Consider the following 15,190-nt stretch of genomic DNA (forward strand, 5'->3'; position numbering starts at 1 on the left):
GTTTTGTGTTTTTAAAACATTAATTGGAATTTATTACGGCAACAATAAATCAAAATTCAAAATTTATCACAATAAATGCAATACGACAATACGATAAATGCCCTCTCCTAACTGGAAGTAAATCTAATATTTAAAATTCAAAAACATATGGAGAAAATAACTCACTGTTATATCCTGTACTGTGATGACCAATTTAAATCTTTTTTAAAGCTTTTCTTTCTCATGTTAAAATTAACACACTTAGAGTATAATGATAAATTCATATGGATTTGCCTTCAATGTAAAAAAAAAAAAACAAGACAATCAAAGATATGAAGAAACAGAAAACAACCAAGATGCACTTTATTGTTTGGGGCATCATATAAATGAAACATGTTAGTTCAGAACATAAAAATGTGCTGCCTTTTGTAAATTAAGCTGGACAGGCAAAGTTTTGAAAACCGCACTAGAACACCCGCTAGTGGATATTTTGTTATGTTGTTTGGTGTTAATCAAACTCTCTAAATCATTCTCTGTGATAGACTGGGAACCGGCAGGGATAAGCTACTGATGAAGGACGGATGGATTTACCTTGTAGCTGAAGACTTGTAGATACATTTAAACTAGAGATGCATCATGGTGCTCTGTGTCCACTACATCAATGTCTCCTGAAGTTCTTTGGGAGATGCAGAGTGGAGGAGGCCTTGAATAACATCTCCCTGAAACATCAGGTTCCAAATCACAATCTGAGTGTGTTAACGTGTGTTGTAAACAACCCCATGTGGATTAGGGCCATGACATCTTTGCAATAATAAATTGTCATAAACATTCCTCTTGCTCTGATTTAAATTGCTCAATATTTGGTCATAAATTGCCAAATGGAGCTAACAAAATTATGAAGTCTGTTCATTGAATGATGATCTTCCATGTCTGGATTTTGGTACTTCAAAAGATAAATTTTCACAATCACTGAAAATCTAATCAAATTATTTATGTCCCTTATATTCCCACCTATTTAAGCCTGACATATTTGTGTGATTTACCTGGCTGCTCTCTCCAACATGGAGGTTCTGCAGCTGGTACGCCGTCACCTGGCCATCACTGTCTCCTACCACAACACAGTCTGTGAGGGATGCAAACAGAAGGGACGTCATCTTCAGTCCAGGAGCAGCAGGCTGCACAATTACTGGATCCAAACTGGAAGATAGAAGTTATGGAATCAGGTTCACTTTCTCCCCTTGTTTCCAGTTCTTTTCTGCGTGCTGATGTGCTTACTGGCAGAGTGAAATGAAGCAAGCAAATTCCTCACACTTACAAGCTGGAGTTCAGGTCCCAAATCTCAAGCCGCTCTTCGTTAACAGCACCGAATACTGTGGCGTGCTTTGGAGACCACCTGACTTCAGCCACCGGCTGGTTGGAGGTGAAGCTTAACAAAGGGTTAATGCAGTCCTGCTTCCAGAGTTGGATGGTGGAGTCAGAGGAGCAGCTCAGGAACACATCAGGATGGAGAGGACACCATGTGATGCAGTTCACAGGACACTGACAGGAAACAACACAAACACAAAAAAGTCACTCAAATTATGTCATTTATTCTAAGGATTATTGCTTCACATTAGTGTGGTGCTATTAATCAGTTCTATGTAGATTTATAAGGTGCTATTGTTCCGTTCCAATGACCAACAACAGCTGCAGGTTCTTGGAGAATGATCATTTTGCTACGGTTGGGAGTGAACAAACCACCAGAGCTGGGGTTTGTGAAACTTACTGTTGTTCTCAAAAGAGCACAGATCCTATTGTGATGTTAAAAAAAAAAACCACACAGTAACATTACAAATCATCTTAAAAAATCCAAATTAAATGTGGCACATCCTGTGCAGATTATTGTTACTGCAGAGACTTTCAAATTAAAAAATCTAAAGCCAGAGAACATGTGGTATGTACTGAGACTCCCTGATGAGAGAAAAACAGCTATGTGTTGCTATGCTAACATGTTTTTCATTCAAAACGTTTTTAGTTTTTACTTTATACCAGAAGAACAAAAAATACTCTACTGTAGTTAACTTAAAAATACCATTTTCAAAAAGAGCTACTCCAACACGCTGCCACCAAGAGAAGCAGAATTCTGGAATCCACAACACTCCAGTTTCCACCGAGATAATGTAGAACTGCTTCAACATACACAAGTTACTTTAATTATTGATTCAGTAAGTAACCAAATTTTATTCAAAATTAAAACACTTTTTGATCCAAATGTTTGTATTTGATTCTTTTAAAAAAATATTGATTGCTGTTAATCAGCTAGGCCTGTTACAATAACAAATTTTGCTCAACAATAAATTATCCCAGAAATTATTGCAATAATTGATAATATTGTTGTTCAAGACAATTTTCAAGTAATATGGAGGTAATGGTACAATAATGCAGGAACACATTCTCAAAGATCATTAAACTTTAAATTCTAATGAACATTTAACACTGGAACTGAAAGACATTTTACATTTCTGAAATAAATAAGCAAAACTACAGAAACGCCAAATATAATGAACCATGAAGTTTCTGTAAACAAAATTGTCCTTCAAAAAAGGGCTAGGCTGTGGCTAGAAAACCTTTATACAAAACAGTTGCTTGTTTTTATCATGTAACATTGTTTACTGCACTGGCCTTGATGAAAAAAACTTGAATTGAGTTAAAATAATTTGATAAATTTCCTAATGGCATCCCACCAGAGTAACATTACGTTTGTAAATGTAAGAAAGATTGACTTAGTTTTGGTGGATTTCACTGCAGTGGAAGAAAGAGGAGGTGACTTTTACTGTGTCAAACTTACAAAATGTTTCCTGTAAGTTTCCAGAAACTGGTGACCATTGGAGCAGGAACACTTGTGGATGTTACCTTCCCAGGTACCAGTCAAATAGATGTTGGAGTCCTGTAGAAGCATGGTGCCACAAACAGAAACATGCTATGAGTCAGCTGGCATATGAGCAGCCAGTAACTTACAGATATTCTGGAGCAACTTACACTTGGATGAAAGTCAAAGCACAGACCAGGGGTGAGAACAGACAGCACACACTCTGCTGTCTTCTCTGGCTTGTTCTGTTCAGTCTTTCTCAGGGTATTATTCATCTTCTTGAGCTTCATCAGGTCTATACAATAACCAATTAAATATTCAGTTGTTAATCTTATTTAACAACGTATTCGTTGTTAAGAGTGTATTCTTAACTGAAGAAAAAAGGTAACTTTTAACAAAACAACGTCCTACCCTTAATATCTAGGTTGTTTCACAACAACTAATGTAGTGATTTTAGCTCTTTTAAGTGGGAATAAATTTGCTCACAGAAACATTTTAAAGTCTTTTCAAATCTTAAAGTGGTAGTATTATGTGTTGTCCAGGCACACAGAGGAAATGTCTAGCACAATCAAGTAACTACTACCTTTAGTTGTTATAAAAATGGTAAATACAGGGTGGGCCATAAGTTTCCATACATAGAAAAAATAAACATTTTATATTGGACAACCATTTTTATTTTTGTGGGACTCTGTCTAATCGCTGCGCATTTCCAGTTTTATGAAACTTGCAAATAAGTTTTGCCACAGTGTTGTGTGTGATGCTCGTTCCATGTTTTCTGTTAAAGTTTTCTGCTTCCCGATCCAGCCATCTGTATCATTTTAATTCTTTGCTCTTTTGTCAAACGTATCTTCTTGGGTATCTGAAATATAAAAGAAATATACATTTTATATTCTCCTATGTATGGAAACTTATGGCCCACCCTGTATATCAAATATGACTTAAAAGAAATTGAACTTTGATACTTAGCACCTTGAAATTGGGCTTCTGTCTCTTTAAAAACTCCTGCTCTTTCTGAAACTCCACCTTCAGGAAGTCATCACAATATCACTCCTCTATTAATCCTTCAACAACATTTTTACTGCCGTTGCATTGAGAAGTAGCTCACAATGAGCTCAGCAGATTCACAGTTCCACCAATTGTTTGCTAATTGCTACTGGCTAGTCTGAAGGAGCTGAGTAGGGCTGCATCTTGAAGGTGGCACTAGGTCCACCCAGGCGTTTTGCACCGCTGAATGGTTGCCATGGGAGATTAAAAGAATTCTCAAAACATACATGAAAGAATCAGGGCAACACTCCAGATATGTTTTTGATAACATGATGTAAAGCTCAAAGAAGTAGATTTAATCTAACACTGTCCCTTTAAATACCTATATTAATTCTTCATATATCTAAACATCTTGTTTTTGGAAAATATGGATATGCATCTTGTTTTTCACATATAAATGTTAGGAAAATTCATAGCGGCTTTAAATAACATATTGTTTCATTTTGCCTCAAAGAGCACTGTGAGCTGAAAATTGAAAAGGCAGATTCTACAGTGGAGAACTGTACCTGTACAGTCAAGGCCACAGTTGATGACAAACCACTTGCAGATTCTGCCGTCTGCTCCCACAGAGTACAGAGATTCAACCTTCTCCTCTCCAGTGAAGCTCAGTTCTTGTTGGTTCCACCTGAGCTGCCACACTGGCCCAAGGTGTCTTTTGGCACATTCACTGCATACCGGAAGAAACAGAACAGCAACCTAGGAAAGTAACTCAGGGATGTACCATATGTTGCCATTTACGTTGGCATTGGTGTTAATTATCAAAGTTTATTTCAATCTTGTTGCTGTGTGTGTATTAAGAGAGGGCGTGCCATAGTGACTGTGGGTTGTCAAACTGAAGGAGAGAAGGAATCTCAACAGTGTGGTCATTTCTTCACAGTGTGGAATAGCTATGACAGCAATATTGATATTGGGTGTCACTACTGGCCCAAACCTTCATTTCGGTGCATCTCTAATTGAACTTCTCTATAAATAATGATAAGAGAGCCACACCATCCACCAACACTCATTCCTCACCGGCTGCTGATGAAAGGTGACTTATTATCTGCACTCTGCACATTGTGGATAGCAATGCTGCCGTCACTCATCCCCACAGCCAGCTGCCCAGGGCTGTTAGATGAAAAATCCACAGTTGTTACAGCGCTGTCACAGTTAATGATTCGCTCAGGCCACTGCAAGAAGAGAAGAATGAAAACAGCTGAAGCTTCTACATACCTAACCAGCCCATCACCTATCTTGAAGGACAACTAGAGACTGTAACAATGACAAGACAGAACAAATGTAGTAGAAATCAGGAGTCCAAAGGCTGCTGAACATTCTAAACACTGATATGTAGAGATACTTGTTGTCAGTGAAGCGGTAAATGGCATGTACGTGTACAGTGCTTTATCAAGTCCAGAGGACCCCAAAGCACTTCACATTACATTCAGTCATTCACACATTCATGCACGAACACACCCTCATACACCCTCACACTCACACATGAAGCAGACAACTGCAATATTTTTTATTTTGTAACCAGGTTGCTATGTATTGCAGACTTCTGCCCAGGTCTCTCTTGACAATGAGAACTAGATCTCAACAGAGTTTACCTTGTTAAATAAAGGAAATAAAAAATACATTAATTAATCTAGTTGGGTAAGAAATGTTGTCAATGGCCAACATAAAAGAAAACATGGTGAAGGTCTAAGGGATTTTTAACCCCACACTAGACCAGATGATGGCAACTTCCTTGCATGTCAATGCCTTGCATGCTGCCACTGCTCCATTGTTTTAGCATGAAGTAATATGATCAAACATGTACATAGTGTAGAGGTGAACTGTTTGTGCCACTATCTCTGCTGTTACTCCTGTGAATAAATGAGAGATTTTGCATTTTGCATGCACTCTGATGTTTGACAAAGTCGGCCTTCTATCGCCTGAAGAACATCTCCAGGATTAAAGGACTAATGTCTCAGCCTGATCTAGAGAAACTCATCCATGCGTTTATCTTCAGTCGTATTGATTATTGCAACAGCGTCTTCACAGGTCTGTCCAACAAATCAATCAAACAGCTGCAGCTGATCCAGAACGCTGCTGCTGGTGTTCTCACTAAAACCAGGAAGATAGAGCACATAACACCAGTTTTAAAGTCCCTCCATTGGCTCCCTGTAGCTCAAAGAACAGACTTTAAAATACTGTTGTTAGTTTATAAATCACTGAACGGCTTAGCACCACAATACATTAAAGATCTGCTGCTGTTGTATCAACCTTCCAGACCTCTCAGGTTCTGGTTCTGGTTCTGCTCTGCATCCCCAGAACCAGAACCAAACGAGGAGAAGCAGCTTTCAGCATCTATGCACCACAAATTTGGAACAAACTTCCAGAAAACTGTAAAACAGCTGAAACACTGACTTCTTTTAAATCTCGACTGAAAACCCACCTGTTTAGAATTGGATTTGAAATGTAATCAATTACAAATTTATTGATGGAACTTTACTTAATGCTGTGTTTTGATTATTGATTCTATGTTGCATTGTGTTTCTGTGTTTGTAATGATGTAAAGCACTTTGAAATGCCTTGCTGCTGAAATGTGCTATATAAATAAAATTTGATTGATTCATTGATTGATTGATTTCTGCCTCTGCAAAGGTCTTTTATAAACAACCAAATACTGTAAGGCATCTAATTTTCTGATTAGCAATCTGATTTTGGAATCAGATGTTATGGGCTACTTCCTTGGGAATGAAAGTGTCCGGATTAAGACCAGCTTTTATTTTTAATATTACAATAATAGTACAGTGAGAACATCTCGTTTGATTTGACAGCAGTGTCTGATTATTGCCCTAACCTATATATCCTCCAGATTTATTACTGAAACTACACAAACATCTGATTACTGAGGAGACATGAACTGAAGTCAGTCATACCGTCGGGTTTTTAATAGACCAGCAGCACACCAGACCTTGTTCATGGTTTCTGTAGTCAGTCTCACCATAACCTACAGCAAGGAGGTCCTAGCACAAAAACACCACAGTCAATGTTATGATGAGGTGAAAATATCAGTGGCAATAACTGTGCAATTATATAACAGAGACACATCAAAATTTTTGTTGTGAGGTCTTGGCTTAGACGTTAACAACCAGCTAATTATAATCCAGAAGCTGAAGGAAATGGCTTAATGGCAATAAGGAAAGTATAACATCAACGGTTGGTGGAAATGCAATTTATGATTCTGATCTATGATACTGATAATTATTCACAAAGGAAATGAGAATGGAAGGCAATGCCTCATCAGTGGTATTTTGTGTGAAAAATGTAACATGACAATAGAAAAAGAAAAGCATTTTTAGTCAAACTTGGGCCCAAAAAATCTGGATTCTAGATTCCTACTTAATAAAGTCATGATTAGTGGGAAATTATTATTTCAATGTATGTCCTGTTACAGAGTTTTTCTGACCTCACAATTTTCCTGTATATGTATCAGCTGGGTAGTGTGTGTCTTACCGGATTTTTTTTGTTCCAGGCCATGCTACTGACCCTACAGCCTCTGCTGAGCTCACAGCGGAAAACCCAGAGACACTGTAGGGCTGGAGAGCAGGAAGTCTCTGCTTCACTCTGTTCCCCTTCCTTAGGTTTTACCAGTCTGTCAGGGTCTGAGAAAATCATTGTAATCACTTTCTTGACTTTCTTTATATATACAGGGGTTGGACAATGAAACTGAAACACCTGGTTTTAGACCACAATAACTTATTAGTATGGTGTAGGGCCTCCTTTTGCGGCCAATACAGCGTCAGTTCGTCTTGGGAATGACATATGCAAGTCCTGCACAGTGGTCAGAGGGATTTTAAGCCATTCTTCTTGCAGGATAGTGGCCAGGTCACGACGTGATGCTGGTGGAGGAAAATGTTTCCTGACTCGCTCCTCCAAAACACCCCAAAGTGGCTCAATAATATTTAGATCTGGTGACTGTGCAGGCCATGGGAGATGTTCAACTTCACTTTCATGTTCATCAAACCAATCTTTCACCAGTCTTGCTGTGTGTATTGGTGCATTGTCATCCTGATACACGGCACCTCCTTCAGGATACAATGTTTGAACCATTGGATGCACATGGTCCTCCAGAATGGTTCGGTAGTCCTTGGCAGTGACGCGCCCATCTAGCACAAGTATGGGGCCAAGGGAATGCCATGATATGGCAGCCCAAACCATCACTGATCCACCCCCATGCTTCACTCTGTAAATGCAACAGGTACGCTTTTTTGGGGCTTCTCCACACCGTAACTCTCCCGGATGTGGGGAAAACAGTAAAGGTGGACTCATCAGAGAACAATACATGTTTCACATTGTCCACAGCCCAAGATTTGCGCTCCTTGCACCATTGAAACCGACGTTTGGCATTGGCACGAGTGACCAAAGGTTTGGCTATAGCAGCCCGGCCGTGTATATTGACCGTGTGGAGCTCCCGACGGACAGTTTCGGCAGAAACAGGAGAGTTGAGGTGCACATTTAATTCTGCCGTGATTTGGGGAGCCGTGGTTTTATGTTTTTTGGATACAATCCGGGTTAGCACCCGAACATCCCTTTCAGACAGTTTCCTCTTGCGCCCACAGTTAATCCTGTTGGATGTGGTTCGTCCTTCTTGGTGGTATGCTGACATTACCCTGGATACCGTGGCTCTTGATACATCACAAAGACTTGCTGTCTTGGTCACAGATGCGCCAGCAAGACGTGCACCAACAATTTGTCTTCTTCTGAACTCTGGTATGTCACCCATAATGTTGTGTGCATTGCAATATTTTGAGCAAAACTGGGCTCTTACCCTGCTAATTGGACCTTCACACTCTGCTCTTATTGGTTCAATGTGCAATTAATGAAAATTGGCCACCAGGCTGGTCCAATTTAGCCATGAAACCTCCCACACTAAAATGAGAGGTGTTATACAGTTATACAGGTATATACAGGTGTCCAACCCCTGTATATATATATACAGTGTGTATATATATATATATATATATATATATATATATATATATATATATATATCTTTGTACAAAAAGTCTGAAATTACCTTCCAGCAAAGGCAGCTTTCTGTAAGCAGCCAGCTGACTTTGGAAGTTGTTCCGCAGTACAGTCCTCTCCATTAGAAGTAAGGAGTACTGGAATTTATCTGACGTCATGATGAGCTCAAAGTCTACCTGTGTGTTTAAACTGCTCCCAACTGTTTCTACATCTTTCAGCGAACAGGAGGAAATAACTGTAAAGGAATATGTTTGAGTTACATTTGTTTTAAAACAACCAAACTGAAGCAGGACAACTCTTTTACGTGACTTCATCTCTGTTACCTATACCAGGTTACCTGTACTAGCTGAGCTGGTCAGGGACAGACTCCTCTCTGGACTTCTCCTGGAGTCCACAACAGTCTCTGCATCATTGGTCTGTTTCATTTCAGGGCTGTAAACCATCACTTCCTGCTCTGGAGGCGCATACATGTCGAAGGCGGACACAATCGTGGCTATAGATAGGGATGAAATTCTTTTAAAAACACTTCCACTGTATGAAAGATTATGTTTGTGATTAAAAAGGTTTTAGTTTTTGTCAAAGAAATTCAAACAGAAAAACTTCAAACACTGACAGTGAATCGTTCAGCCCAGGTCAAAACTCTGTTCAGTTCTAGTCCAATGCAGAGGATTCAGTTCAGTCTTTTATAACATGCAAGACAGATTGCTGCGCTAACAAAAAGCTACTTCAGATCTCAGGTGCCAGAATGCTGATGAGGACCAGAAAGCAAACTCACATTACACTGATTTTAAAGTTTCGGAACTGACTGCCTGTCCATATTAAAATTGATTTCAAATGCTTTTACTGGCATTTTAAACTCTAAATGGTCTTATGTTTTGTCAAGAAAATCCGAGCTCATCCCACTTCCCCATGCTGGAGATTTTAGTTTAACAGTAATAATAAATAAAGTTATCTTTAAAATGAATCACTCAAGTGACATCAAGGCCCAGCAGTAGACTTAAGTGTCAATAAAGTTAGTTTAACAGTAATAATAAATAAAGTTATCTTTATAATGAATCACTCAAGTGACATCAAGGCCCAACAGTAGACTTAAGTGTCAATAAAATAAATCTGGTAGTGTGTGTTGTTTTGTCTCATGCAAACTTTGCTTTAATTCTACTTTTTTCTATCTAATCATAAGAAATCATAGTCAGTCAGAGAGAGTCATTAAACAAGAAAAGCAGGTTTCCTGGAAAAAGAGGAAGTTTCCAGCCTGCAGATTTATAAAAATAGCTGAGACTATTCCTTAGTTTAAAGGTAAAGTTTTAAAGAATGAAATCTAAACATTATTAGTAACTGGATAAGATTCAAAGTAAAATACTTATATGAATATTGGTTTACTTGTAATAATACTTACACTTATATTTGTGGGAACTACAAGAAAAACAAGTAACTGTAACTTTAGTAGTAAATAATTAGAATCATGTATTATTCTTGGTTTCTTTTCAGAAAAACATCTGTAATAACTCACATTAAGATCATAATAAGAGTAACTAATAAGTTATGGTTATAAAATCATAAATGAATGATAGATCAGAGAAGCTGAAGAAAATAAATGTGATATAAATGTGATTTTGACATTGAACTTGAAATGGTGTAAAAGGTTGTAAAACTGCAATTAAACATCACTGATATGTTGGAGGTAGATGGTAGGTGAAAGGTGACAGGAAGGGAAAAAGGGGAACTAACAGGAGAGCAGAGATGATCAGCACCTTATATGGAAACAGGAGGTTGAGCAGCCCTGAGACATTGGCACAGACATCATGACATGATGTCTCTTAAGACAGTGATGGATATGAGATCATCTGTCTAAGCAGACAGCAGGCGCACCAGGGGGGTGGATAAACCCTATAAAAGGTGGGTGCAAAAGAGGAACCTTTCGTTGGATCCTCCGGGCAGCTTCGAGCCAAGATCAAGATGGACAAAGAACTCTGCAGCTGAAGAAGAGCCGGGGCCACGGAGCCGGAGACTGTCCTGCTCATGGAGACCAACCCGTCAGGCCCACAATCTGTGGCTTCGAATCGCACTTCTCTCATCGGCTGGGTTCTGACCCCAAAGACAAAGATGAAGACAAAGACAAGGAAGAAGAACTGGTGCCTTTTTTCCTGCCAGCACCAAGTCCTGTGTGACCTCACCATCCATGCGGAGAAGAAATTCATCGGACCTACAGAGATCCCTGCCTTCGTCGATCAACTTCCTCCTCCTGCTGCCACACCTTCTTCGTCGTCGTGCCAGGTCTGGGGTTCGAGGCGCCAAACTCCGTCCGTCTCGCTCTAAGGTTCCTTTTTTAGTTCTCAGTGTCAGCAGTAGGGAACGATAGACTAGATGATTGATTTTACTTATTTGATTATTTCTGCTACTGAATTAAGCTGTACTGACCCTTGCAAAAATGCCTTACTAATAAAATATTTAGCATAAAGAAAATCTAAAAGATGTTGTGGACATTCAGTTAATGAGTCACCTTAAAGTTCTTTGATGGTTGTAAAATAGCTGTGATGTTTGATTCTGGAGAGGAAGAGGTGGAAAATGTTTTTAGGTTGCTGGTAGCCCAAATGTAAAACATCATCCTTGGGACTCGCCCGAGTTACTAAAACCTACCTGGTTCAATAACAAATGCAAGTTGTAAAATAGGGCTGCACAGTGGCGCAGTTGGTAGCACTGTTGCCTTGCAGCAAGAAGGTCCTGGGTTCGATTCCCGGCCGGGGTCTTTCTGCATGGAGTTTGCATGTTCTCCCTGTGCATGCGTGGGTTCTCTCCGGGTACTCCGGCTTCCTCCCACAGTCCAAAAACATGACTGTCAGGTCAATTGGTTTCTCTAAATTCTCCCTAGGTGTGAGTGTGTGTGTGCATGGTTGTTTGTCCTGTATGTCTCTGTGTTGCCCTGCGACAGACTGGCGACCTGTCCAGGGTGTACCCCGCCTCTCGCCCGGAACGTAGCTGGAGATAGGCACCAGCAACCCTCCCGACCCCATTAGGGACAAGGGTGAACAGACAATGGATGGATGGATGGAAGTTGTAAAATAGAGAACGAGCGACCGTTAACAGGTGTGCTCTGTGAAACTAGTTGGCTGTAGGCTGCTCAGTCTGGCTAATTCACAGGGGGAAGAAGGGTGGGACACCTGGATGTAGGCCGTCAGATAACCAGGCGAATCGTTTCTCGAAACCAGCTTAAACAGAGTTTACTTCAGTTCTGGACAGGGTAAATCCCAGCAGATTTAGGAAACTCAACGGACCCGTTAGACGGAGAGCTGGTAGCACATCTCCCCTCTCAGAAGAGGAAGTACGAGAGTGAGAGAGTAGAGACAGAAAGGAGGGGGGGGGGGTGTTGCGCAACAACAGTTTGCATATGTCTTGGTAATGTAATGTTTATAGAAAAGATTTGTCGAGCTGCAAATAGAAGATTAGCTTGTTAGCGACCTTGAACGGCCCAGTCAAACATTTATGCTAGAATGTTTGTGTTTGTGTGAAACTGAGTTTTATCTTTAAATGAGTTGATTCTCATGGTTGGCCCTGTATCTTTCTAGGGTTTGTTTAGCTTCAAAACGGCGTGTTTGGTAATGTTTAATAACAACAATTAAAATGTATCAATGTTTGACATTGTCAAGCAAAATGATTTTACATCAGGCAACAAAAAACCCCTATGAAAAACCCTATTTAAAATAAACAAACAACATGTAGCCTGGTGGCAGGGCAAGTAAAGCCTGGTGGCCCGCCAGGCTGATAATACACTGGGGGAAACCCTGTTGAGCAATATATACATTTTATGTCAATAATTCTTGAATGCTGATTAAAAAACATACCAGTCCAATTGTCAGATTTTCTTCACTTATATAATGGGAAAAAACATTTGAATTTGTTTGAGCTTGGCATATTTTGCAGTGTGCTATACTTTTTTATAGTGAACATATTGTCTTGAATCAAACCTGTGTCCACCATGAGCATGAGGTTGTTCTGTATCTGTTTGTTCTTAGTCGCTCCATTCAGTGTCTGCATGGCTCGCTCCACATACTTCTCATTGTTTCCTCTGTTTCTACAAACTTCAGAATACTGTTTATTTCTCTCTCTGCAATACAAAACAAGGTTGAGTTAACAATAGTTTTTCCAATCAGAGATAAAAACAATTTAAATATTGGTTAAAAAGAAAAATCAAAAACAATTTCCCTTACATTATGACATCTGCATCATCAGCATTCACTGACACTAAGGTGGGGGGAATGTCCAGCAGAGAAATAGTGTCTGTCTCTGTGATTAAAATGTCTTTAATCCCTTTCAACAGAGCTTGTGTCATTTGTTCTTTCACTGAGCCTTTTTTCCTCTTCTCATCTGGTAACAAAGATTCTACAAAACAGAACAATGTTTAAAAGGTGTCTTTTTCAGCAAAGAACAGAAATGCGCATAATGAATGGAGTAGAACAAAATATCTGATTTATTCTTTGAGCTCTCAACTTTTGCCAGTCAAGAAACACGCTGCATTTGGAGACGTCGGCTGTCTTTCGAAAACCTGAGGCTTTTGGTAATGATCTACACTCTCAAAACATAGAGGCAGCATTGAAGCTTTACAAAAACCAGTGCAAGGAAACTGGTTGAAAAGTTACAGTCAGTGTGCACATCTCTAAATACAGTGGCTTGAAAAAGTATTCATACCCCTTGAACTTTTCCATAGTAATTTAAATATATTTCCTTTGAGTTTTATGTGAAAGACCAAAACCAAGCGGTATGGAAATGTGAAATATAAAAAAAAATTATACTTGACTCAAAAAAAATTTTTCAAATAAAAAATTTATAAAAAGATTTCCCAAGCTTTGAACGTCTCACAGAGCTCTGTTCAGTCCATCATCTGGAAATAGAAAGAGTGTGGAACAATGGCAACAAGACAAGGCCGTCCACCTAAACTTCCAGCTGAGCTCTGATCAGAGATGCAGCCAAGAGGCCCATGGTGACTCTGGACCAAAGGCAGAGATCCACAGCTCAGAGGAGGAATCTGTCCACAGGACAACTATTAGTCATCACTGCACAAATGTGATCTTTCTGGAAGAGCGGCAAGAAGAAAACCATAAGAAGTCCTATTTGCAGTTTTCTAGGAGTCATGCTGGACACAACAAACGTGGAAGAATAAACTTTGGTCAGACCAGAACAAAATTCAACTTTTAGGCCACTTTTAGGAGAACTAACACTGCGCGTCACTCTGAACACACCATGCCCACTGTCAAACATGGTGGCGGCAGCATCATGCTCTGAGGTTGCTTCTCTTCAGCAGGGACGGTGAAGATGCTCAGAGTTGATATGAAGATGGATGGAGTCAAATACAGGACAATGGAGTCTGCAACAGACATGAGACTGGGGCAGAGCTTCACCTCCCAGCAGGACAACCACCCTAAACATAAAGACAGGCTACAATGGAATGGTTTCAAGCAAAACATATTCATGTGTTAGAATGGCCCAGTCAAAGTCCAGACCTCAACCCAATCAAGATCTGAAACCTGCTGTTCACAAATGTTCTCCATCTAATCTGACTTAACTTCAGCTGTTTGCAAAGAAGAATGGGCAAAACTATGTCAATACAGTGCAGAGAGCTGGATACTTTTACACACTACACTTTTCAGTTTTTTATATGCAAAAAAATTTTGAATCATGTATAATGTTTTTTCTAATTCACAATTGTTTACCATTTTGTGTTGGTCTGACACGTTAAATTCCAAAGAAATATATTTATATTTATGGTTGTAATAAGATAATTTACGGAAGAGTTCAAGGGATATGAACGCTTTTGCAAGTTACTGTATATATTGTGGTGATGAACCTGGTAAGCTGAAGGAAAAGTCACGTCTGCAAAATGTTTCCTCCATTTCCTCGTTCACAGACTCTATGGTTGACTGGCTGGATAACCTGCTGCTACCCAAAACTGACCTGAAAAACAATGTCAGAGCAGATGTTTACTACACAGTCATCATGAAAAAAGCAGCTTCCTCACTAACACACTAACACTGATTGACAGGAAGGTTGTTGAATTGTGCTTTGTTTGAATTCTGAAGAGCCCTACCCTCAATACTCTATGTGAATGGGTTTTAGAGCTTTCTCACATTTTTCTAATGACACATGGTGGTATCAACATGGTTGAATTTGGTGCCTTAGCATTACCTGCCGCTAACTCCTAGGTTGTTATAGTGTTTTAGTAGAACTAATGTTTACATAAACATTACATTATGTTAAACATAAACTAATGTTTATGCTAGCTAAAAAGTTAAGTCAATGCAGTTAACTTTTTAGCTAGCCGTGCCCACC

The 15,190-nt window shown here is 39.5% G+C and overlaps 1 protein-coding gene across 3 annotated transcripts in view; it reads right to left on the bottom strand.

Annotated features, from left to right (window-relative positions):
* The window catches only part of dnai4 (dynein axonemal intermediate chain 4), a 35,232-nt gene that overhangs the window by 17,955 nt on the left and 2,087 nt on the right, over positions 1-15,190 (bottom strand). For 2 of the 3 annotated variants that reach the window (XR_003595959.1, XR_003595958.1), the window contains exons 4-17: positions 14,709-14,815; positions 13,075-13,246; positions 12,832-12,971; positions 9,207-9,362; positions 8,919-9,104; positions 7,355-7,503; positions 6,778-6,864; positions 4,886-5,040; positions 4,378-4,538; positions 2,998-3,122; positions 2,807-2,905; positions 1,295-1,518; positions 1,023-1,176; positions 571-698 (exon numbers count right to left, since the gene is read on the bottom strand). Coding sequence is in view for 1 of the 3 variants with exons in the window: in XM_028021085.1 (XP_027876886.1) it covers positions 633-698; positions 1,023-1,176; positions 1,295-1,518; positions 2,807-2,905; positions 2,998-3,122; positions 4,378-4,538; positions 4,886-5,040; positions 6,778-6,864; positions 7,355-7,503; positions 8,919-9,104; positions 9,207-9,362; positions 12,832-12,971; positions 13,075-13,246; positions 14,709-14,815 (1,981 nt within the window). In the remaining 2 variants the exon portion in view is untranslated. Of the gene's footprint in view, positions 1-312; positions 699-1,022; positions 1,177-1,294; positions 1,519-2,806; positions 2,906-2,997; positions 3,123-4,377; positions 4,539-4,885; positions 5,041-6,777; positions 6,865-7,354; positions 7,504-8,918; positions 9,105-9,206; positions 9,363-12,831; positions 12,972-13,074; positions 13,247-14,708; positions 14,816-15,190 lie in introns of those variants that run through there. The other variant, XM_028021085.1, reaches the window with a different exon arrangement.

This window comes from Xiphophorus couchianus, chromosome 6, assembly GCF_001444195.1.
Source record: "Xiphophorus couchianus chromosome 6, X_couchianus-1.0, whole genome shotgun sequence".
NCBI lineage: Eukaryota > Metazoa > Chordata > Actinopteri > Cyprinodontiformes > Poeciliidae > Xiphophorus > Xiphophorus couchianus.